A 9,108-nucleotide genomic window follows, 5' to 3' on the forward strand; every position below is an offset into this window, starting at 1 on the left:
GTGTGTGTGTGTGTGTGTGTGTGTGTGTGTGTGTGTGTGTGTGTGTTAGCATTATAACATGACATAACACTTCTTGACTATAAGTTTTCTTTAACAGTAACTTTAGTACAACAGCTGCTGTATTTACAGGATGTCCCATCTGACCTGCTGCAGATGTAACTCCTTTAAAGTGCTCTCAGGTGTCCTGCTGATCTCTCTCACTGTTCTTCCTGCTCAGTCACTCAGTTTGTGACGATGGTTTGCTTTTACACGTTTYATATTCCTGCTATTTCTTGATAATGGGTTGAACAGAACCCTGGGGGTGTTTAGGGCCTTGGAAATCCTTTTGTATCCATCCCCTGACTCTTTTACTTTTCAATAATCTTTCCTCTGTTCTAGATTATAATAGGCATTTTAAAGAAGGTGAATAGTTACGCAATCACCTATTTTACATAACTTATTTTTAAATTACTCTATGACAAAATGATTTTAATTTCTCACTAAAAATATCCAGTTTATTTTGATCATGAATGTTTTATTTTTATTATGGAGCACTAAGTGTAAAATGAAATGTAAAAATCAGTCACTAACACATTTTCATCGTTTTCTGTGTAAAAGCATGGTTTAAAATTTTCTACTAATATTTTACTTACCTCACTGCTCTTACATTTTGGTAATTTTTACTAAAAGTTAAAACTAAATGTGTAAATCTAAATGTAAAAATTAAATGTAAATGTTGAAATTACATGTAATTATTTCAAAATGTAATGCATGCTTTGCCATTGGTGCATGGCTCTTATGACTCATCATCCTAACACAATACTGTAATACAATACAAAACTGCTAACACTGGTAACGCTGATAGCACTGGGAACACTACTAATGCAGGTAACACTGGTAAAACAGGTAACTGTAAACTCTATTAACACTGTTAATTCTGTTAACTGTAAATTCTGTTAATACTGTTGACGCTGGTGACTCTGTACACTGGTAATGCCTGTAACTCTGCTAACACTGTTAACGCTGGTAACTCTTTTAACGCTGGTAACTCTGTTAACACTGGTAACGCTGGTAACTCTGTTAACACTGGCAATGCTGGTAATTCTGTTAACACTAGTAGTGCTGGTAACTCTGCTAAAACTGTTAACACTGGTAACTCTGTTAACACTGGTAATGCTGGTAACTCTGCTAACACTGGTAACACTGTTAACACTGGTAACTCTGCTAACACTGGTAACACTGTTAACACTGGTAACTCTGTTAACACTGGTAATGCTGGTAACTCTGCTAACACTGGTAATGCTGGTAACTCTGTTAACACTGGTAATGCTGGTAACTCTGCTAACATTGTTAACACTGGTAACTCTGTTAACACTTGTAATGCTGGTAACTCTGTTAACACTGTTAACACTGGTAACTCTGTTAACACTGGTAACACTGGTAACTCTGTTAACACTGGTAACACTGGTAACTCTGTTAACACTGGTAATGCTGGTAACTCTGTTAACACTGGTAATGCTGGTAACTCTGCTAACACTGGTAACGCTGGTAACTCAACACTGGTATTGCTGGTAACTCTGCTAACTCTGTTAACACTGGCAACTTTTAACACTGGTAAAGCTGTTAACACTTCACACTGTGGCTGAGCAGAGCAGTCATCTTTCAATAAGAGAGTTGGGGGTTTGATTCCACCACTATTCAGTCACCTGTCCCTGGGCAAGACACTGAACCCCCACTGGCTGTGATGTGTGTCCTATCAGTGTGTGAATGTGATAAAGCACTGACCAGTGTCTATACATTGATTTATCTGGATTAACTTTATAAAAGGTATATACTGTGAATGAGTGTTGTGTGAATGTAAAACACTTTGAGTATCCTGGTAGGATAGAAATGCAACATATCAGTACAGAGCATCTGCTTATATTTTTATGTACTGGTATATCATTTCTTAATTTCTTTTTCAGTATATTGCAATATGTTGAGAAAATACTGTATCCTCAGTCTGCAGAATCTATAGAAAGTCCTTGTGTCCTCCAGCAGACCGAGGTTTAAAGAAAACTCAGTCTTACTCCTCTGATTGCTGAGTAGGCATGTGAGGCTGACACAGGATCTTGGGGTGTCTTCTCCTATGTCAGCTAGAAAGCTTTAACTGTCTCCTGCARGCAAACACCAGCAAACTAACAAAACAAACATGTCAACTACAGTGTCTGCAGTCACACTGAAACAATGACAGCACCATGCATTAAAGCATATACACACTCACAAACATGCACCAAAAAAAACAGTTCTTGTGCATGTATTACAAAAAAAGTGGACTTCTTTAAAATAGGAAGTGACTAAAACTGGGTTTGTTTTACTATTAGATATAAATCAGTTTTAGTTTCAGTTGTTATCATCTGCCGCAGATAGTCAAAGGTGAGCATCTGTCTTAGCAAAATATCACATGAACCATCGGAGTAGTTTTAATAAACTATCATAAAGTAATCCATAAGTGTAAAGCCACACCTGATTGTTTTTTGAGTCAATCCAGTTCAAAATTTCACCCTCAGTCAACTAAATAAAAAAATGACATGGCTAAAACTCAGTTTTTACAGATACTGGGCTCAAATTGAATGTGATAAAAGCTGAGAGTCATTCCCACCATTGTTTGACAAATATATCTTGATCATTTCCTAGCATCGTGTATTTTCTTTTTCTTCACTCCAAAGTCATATTATAACATTTAAAATGTAARGAGTGGTTAAACTGTGTGTATCTGCTCTATCAGATGCAAACTGAGTTTTAATCTAGAATGTTGAACGTTTTGATGCATTTCAGTAAACCAGCTCTTGTTCTTGTTCTTGTTCTAACATTTAAATATTTGGAGGTTTAGCAGATAACTACGTGTTAAAATGCAGAGGAGGTCTCTACTTCCTTTCATTTTGTTCATTACATTTGTGTACAAAATGACATCCATTTCTGTGAGTTCTTTAACTGTGTTGTTTTACTTAATCTTTAAACTTTTTCCTAGTTTCCTAGTTAGTTTGTGTTGTTTTACCATGGTCTCGTGTTCTAATATTTGTCATAGTGCAACTGGATCAATATGTTTTGCTTTGAGAGATAAAGAACAACCTTGAAAAACTGCAAAAAAAAGTTTTAGTTTTTTAAAGGAATACAATAATTGAAGTGAAGGTTAAAATGGATTTCTTCCATTTTTAAACAAGTCTCAAAAAACTCATTGCAGTTTATGCTAACGCTGGCTATCTCCAAATTAAGTGGCTGTGTCCTTCGAACTAAACTATCTTAGACACAGTTAATGAAGAACTAAGGGATCATATGAGCTCATTTACGATGATTTCTGATAAGAATAATATTTAAAGGCAGGTCTATGCAAATGACAAACAGCTAACGACTTAATAGCTTTAAACTTTCAAATTTTGTAGATTTCTCTCACTTTGTCCACCATTATATGCAAAACAAATCTCCCGGTCAGCCCGCAGTACATCTCAGGATAGGATTAGCTGTGAAATGTTCATCAGACTCATCCCTCAAACTGGAGGAAAAGGAGGACACATTGGGCTGCACTTGGAGGAGCCTTTGCACAGCCGTCAGCGCATCGCTGTGACATCATCAGCCTTAAAATTCGGCCTTCAAAGAATGAAGCCCCTGAATTTAGACTCAGCCACTATTTTTGAAAACTTCCACAACYGTCAAATTTACATTACATGGCTTTTTAAGTAGAACTTTATACATATTTACCAGAACAATTACTGCTGATTGCACTATTTAGCATAGCCTTTGTACTTTAAAAGAAGCTTTTCTGAAACACTTTCCTGCTTGTTATTTTTTAAATATCTTCAGGCTTTGAAACACTTTTTATTTTCAATGTGTTACGTTTTTTTTTTCGTGCTGTTTTTAAAATACAAAGTAAAGTCCAGTTTTGTGGGTTTTGTCAGGATTTTCATCCTCATCTGTTTTCCATGATCTTATCTGTCTTTTTTCTCTTCCTGCTGGTTTTCTGTTTGTTTTCATGTTGTAAATGTCAGAACTCAATCATTCTGAACAACCAGATGAAACTGAAATGTTGCTGTGAACTTCTAACATACACAGAACTGTTGAAGTGTACAGTATCGACTGACAAATAATGTGTGAGCCGTGCTGTTTCATCATTACTTTAAACAGTAAACTGTTTCTCTTTAGGTTCGATTCTTGTTCAGTATGAACACGTTTGATCTCTTTGGAAGTATTTTGAAGTTTGTGTTTTCTCTCGTGGGTCTGAACTATATCCTGTTACTGTGGTTCAACAGTCATCTAGCAGCTCACTGGGTTCATGGAGTCTAGCCAGCGTGTGCTGCGGCAACTGGGTTGGTGTAAATTTAACTGTAACTCAGTCACGTGTAAACAAAAACAGCAACCTGAACACCTCGGGACAGAAAACAAACATAAAAAACTTCTTTCAAAAAACTATTCWGTGCAGATTATCACCTTAACACAAAGGGTTTTCAGTGCAGGTAACAAAATAATTTCTTGAATGCAATCAATATGTGTAATCTTATGTAATACTGTGAGTTCTTGCAAAGTCTGTTTGTTGCATGCGTTGGGTATGACTCTCAACTACTACCACACCAAACTGTTTGCATTTTAACCAGTTTTGTACCTGTTAAAGTTACTTAGCTGAGGCAGCCATCTTGATTAAGGTTGACTCCAAAAGCTAATCAGCTGTAGACATTTAAGAATTATTTCCTGAAAGCTTCATTAAAATCTGTCCAGTGGTTCATGAGATATTTTGCTAACACCACTCATACTTCACTCTTTCACATTCAAGAAGTCTTGCTGTGAGTGAAGCAAGACTTGTCACATGTCAGACGTCCCACCTGTCCTAAGGCTCTGACGAGCCCGCCGCTGCAACTCGTATCGCACAGCTTCCTCATTTGTGTTTCCTCTGATTGGCTGAGGCCTGAAAGGGGCGGGGTCCATCCCGATAGACTGCAGGTCCTCCAGCATGGCGAACGCAATCAAACTAATCCATTTGTCATTCGCAGAAGAAGCAGCTTCAAGTTCAGGTGCGGGATGATGATGCAGCTGTCAAACATCTTGTTTTGTCCCCAGAATACAGAAACGTTTTTATAAAGCTGAGCTTCGGCTGAAGAAGATCATCCTTTAAAGGACGAAGTGTTCTGCAAAAGTTCCAACTCCAAGCTATCAGAGCTTCTGTGCAGCTTTACTCTGACGCTACAGACTGACTGAGCCTGTTGGTGGGTGTCAAATGTCGCCCGTCACAGCTGTTGCTCCACTCAGTCATTCAACGGCTGACAGACACAAGCAGGCACACATCGACAACACACACACACACACACAGTCCTCAACACACTCCTCTCATTATAGCCCCTCTGATCTGAACTCGGTGTAATTTGTCATGACGATTCATGGGTCTGAGCGCCTCTCTGATGTCAGTACCTCGAGGCCAAAACTCATTAGACATCTGAACACCTGCTGCCTGTCTGACTTTCTACTTTGGTTTGTGTGTAACGTGCTGATTCAGCATTCACACTCTTGTTTTCATACATTTAATTATATTTTGTGCACATGTCTTGCAGTCTAACTACCCCTGCTTTCAGCGATTTTAGGCATTCTAGTGTCAAAAATCTATTTACTCTTTATCTACAAATATTTCCCCACAAAAATACACTGAAATCTCCATAAAACTTTCAAAATCTTGATTTTCTTTCGAATCTGCATCTTCTGATGCTGCATTTAGTTTTTCACTATTTTTAGCGCTTTCTGTTATTTCTACTTGTAAGTTTACCATTCGCTCCTTTTAGCTTTTTACTACTTTTTAATTTGCAGGTATCCAGGTTTTGAAGTGTCTTTTGATGATGAACGTTCTTCTGGGTCTTCAAAATCTCAGCAGTGATAGAATGATTAAATAAATGACTCAGTAGACATAAGTTACTGTATTCTTGAACAGTGAGGGTTTTTTCAAAAAGAGCCTGGACCAAATCAAGAGACTTCGGGCCCAAATAAGAGAATATCTTCCCCGAACTTCTGGGGTCACTCCTTTTTATAACATTCGACCACACCCAGATGTAAAGAAAATCCACGTCCCCWCTGGGACGGGCTTAACAATGCAGAATTAACATACATACAATCCCTGCTATGGTAAAGGAATTGGCTCCTGACATCTAAATTGAGACCCACAAACATGTTTACACTCAAAGTTGGTTTTAAACAAGTGAGCTCAGGATGTCCACATTTCCCATAGGAATTGCTGAAACGTTAATTTAGGAACAAAACAACTCCTTGACTGACACACACAGGCCTCATCACAATTCTGTAGTGATGACCTCATGCACCTCAGTTTCTTTAAATTGAACTTTAGCTGCTTTTAGCTAAACCTTTGGTACTTTATAGGTTTCATCAGTGGTGGCCAGCACTAATCCAAAAAGTAGCTCCGCAATTTCTAAAGCACTTAGGAAAATATTTAGGTCTGCAACTTCCAAAGCGCTTATGCCATAAAAAACTAGCGGAAGTTCATTTTAAAGCGCAAGTTCAATTTGACACTTACTAGCTGGCAACAATTTATGTACAATATACGCACAACACTGCCAACTAGCGGTGTATGAACTCTTTTACAACTTAATTRTACAACCACCGACTGCTGGGGATGTGATTTCCTGAAACAGACCTTTAGCTCTGGTGTAAAAWTTAAAAAGTTGATGAGGATTGCTAGTTTGGCTGATTCTTTGTCTTTTTCTTTTGTTTGTTGTAGAGTTTTCATTAAAGAAGCATCAATAAAGTCATTTTAAAACTGTTTATTGGAAAACTGAAGCGATGYATTCTGGGTWCATGACGGATTTGATTTGTGACRGGAAACTAAAGCACAGAGTACAGGAAACTATCTTCCCTCCAAAATAAGAGCTTGGATTTTAAAGTTTTCCATGTAGTTGCTCCAGTTGACCACTAGATGTCTGTCTTCRTCAGCATCTTCAACTTAAGGAGTTGACCCAATTCAAGATAACCTGCCAGTCAGCATAACATCTTTAAATCATTTCTGAGTCTCTAACCCCGTTGGCCGATTGTATTGAGCTCTAGCGTTTAAACTTTATTTTTTTAAAGGAGCTCCGATTGTAAAGTAAAATAAATCAAAACACATAAAATTTTTGTATGGATTACAAACGTTAACTGTTTTTGTTATTGCCTTCCTGCTACGTAAGCAGACACAAAGCATGGAAAATGAGAACCCTGACCGAAAGCAACAGTCAGAAAGGACGTATACGTTTCCAATAAGTGTGTTTATCTGGGAGGGGTGCTGTTGGATAAATCACATGTGTTGTGATTCATTGACAGCCATAACTTCAGCTGTTCAAGATAATGATGACTGGTAGATAATTAGTTATTAGCGGTGCTGCATTTTAATTTTAGAAAGCACAAATCTGTTTACGAATTATAAAAATTAGTAAAACGCAAACAAAATATTTAGGTCCACAATTAGCAGATTTGCGCTTTAGCGGGCTGGTGCCCACCACTGGGTATCATTTAGCTACTATTAGCTTGTTGTTAGAGTTTAGCAACATTTAGCTTTTAACTAGCGTTTTGCTCTTTTGAGCTTTTATCAATTATTTAACTACTTTTAGCTTTTAGTTATCCTTTGGTTACTTTTACTGGTTACTTCTAACAAGCCTTTTGTTACTTTCATTTTTAGGTAAGTTTTTGCTGCTTTTAGCTGACATTTTATTATTTTTTGTCTTTAGGTATGATTTGCTATCTTTAGCTTGTAGCTATATTTTTGCTACATTTAACTATTTTAGCTAGCGTTTTGCTCCTTTCAGCCTTTATCTGGTACAACTTTTTGCCTTTATGTATCATTTGGTTACTTTTTGTTGCCTGTTGTTTTATTTTTTTATTTTTTGTTGGTTTTTTTTTTAGCTTTTATCTACCCTTTTTTAATTTTAAATAGCCTTTTGTTGCACGCATCTTTTAGCTAAGCTTTGTCTGCTTTTAGTTAAACTTTTGTTACTTTTTGTTAATTGTATTGTTCCTTTCAGCTTGTAGCTAGACATTTGTTTCATATAGTTTACTTTTGTTTTTTAGTTGGCATTTAGCTATTTGAGTTTTAGCTAGCATTTTATTTCCTTAACTTTTGCTATATTTAGCTGATACATACTTTCAGATACTTAAGCAAATTTCAACAAAATCCTTTAACACTGGATTTTTATTTATTTATTTGTTTTGCTGAAAATGCAGTTTCTCCAGTTTTTATGTGTTGCATATTTCTTACCCACTCACATGTCTGACAATAATGATTTACTTTTCATCTAAACATTTGGGTGTTATAAAGAGATACTCCAGTTTGCAGGAATAACAACATTTTTTAGATGGTCCCCACTGTAAAGTTTCTGATAATATTTAAGGAGCTATCTATTACAGGTAGGATATTAACTTTATATGACTCTGCCACAGAACCCCACTTCAAGATACAGTATGTGAAAAATGACTTTTCTGGACTGGAGGGAGGAAAACATTGTCTCCATGAAAGCACCTGTCATTGCTTAAATAAACTGTCACTTCAGATCTTGACCATCTGTTAAGCAACCTGTGCTGGTTTAAAAGAAGTACRAGCTGAAACAAACTACATTAAACTAGCAGCGCGAGTTTAGTGTTGAAAGGAGATGAATGTTGTAACAAAGTTGTAACAAAGTAGTGAAGTGCTGATATGTTTTTAAATTAAATTTAAACTTTATTTTTCAACAGGGCAGTGATCAATATGTCAATCTACATTTTGTTAAAGGCTTTTAATAAATGACAAATTTAGCTGGCCTTTAATTGACAGTGAGGACTGGGGTGAGTGTTGATATTTGCAGCTGTTTGAGCAAAGATATAAGGAGAAGGAAGTGAAACAGGAAACAGTTTGAACTATTGGCCAGTTGTTTAGCAGAAAAAAAAGTTAAAGATCAGAGTTGAGTGCATCGTGGGAATATACGGTAAAGCTGTGGTTGGAGGAAAAACTAAGCAGACACAATCAACTGTGGCGCTACAAAAATCTTTAATTTGCTATTTAAGAATGTTACGGCAAATATTTATTTAACAAAGACAGAAATATGTGGTCCAAGAATGAAGGTACTCCATGAGATGATCAGCTGAGTTTTATTG

General features: G+C 36.7%; 1 protein-coding gene across 1 annotated transcript in view; it reads right to left on the reverse strand.

Annotated features, from left to right (window-relative positions):
* The window catches only part of mrtfa (myocardin related transcription factor A), a 31,542-nt gene extending 26,371 nt beyond the window's left edge, over positions 1-5,171 (reverse strand). The window contains exon 1 of the mRNA XM_014006839.1: positions 4,833-5,171. Within this exon, the coding sequence (XP_013862293.1) occupies positions 4,833-4,962 (130 nt within the window). The 5' untranslated portion in view covers positions 4,963-5,171. The remainder of the gene's footprint in view (positions 1-4,832) is intronic.
* Between the last annotated feature and the right edge of the window lie 3,937 nt (positions 5,172-9,108).

The sequence above is a fragment of the Austrofundulus limnaeus genome, unplaced genomic scaffold, assembly GCF_001266775.1.
Source record: "Austrofundulus limnaeus strain Quisiro unplaced genomic scaffold, Austrofundulus_limnaeus-1.0 Scaffold38, whole genome shotgun sequence".
NCBI lineage: Eukaryota > Metazoa > Chordata > Actinopteri > Cyprinodontiformes > Rivulidae > Austrofundulus > Austrofundulus limnaeus.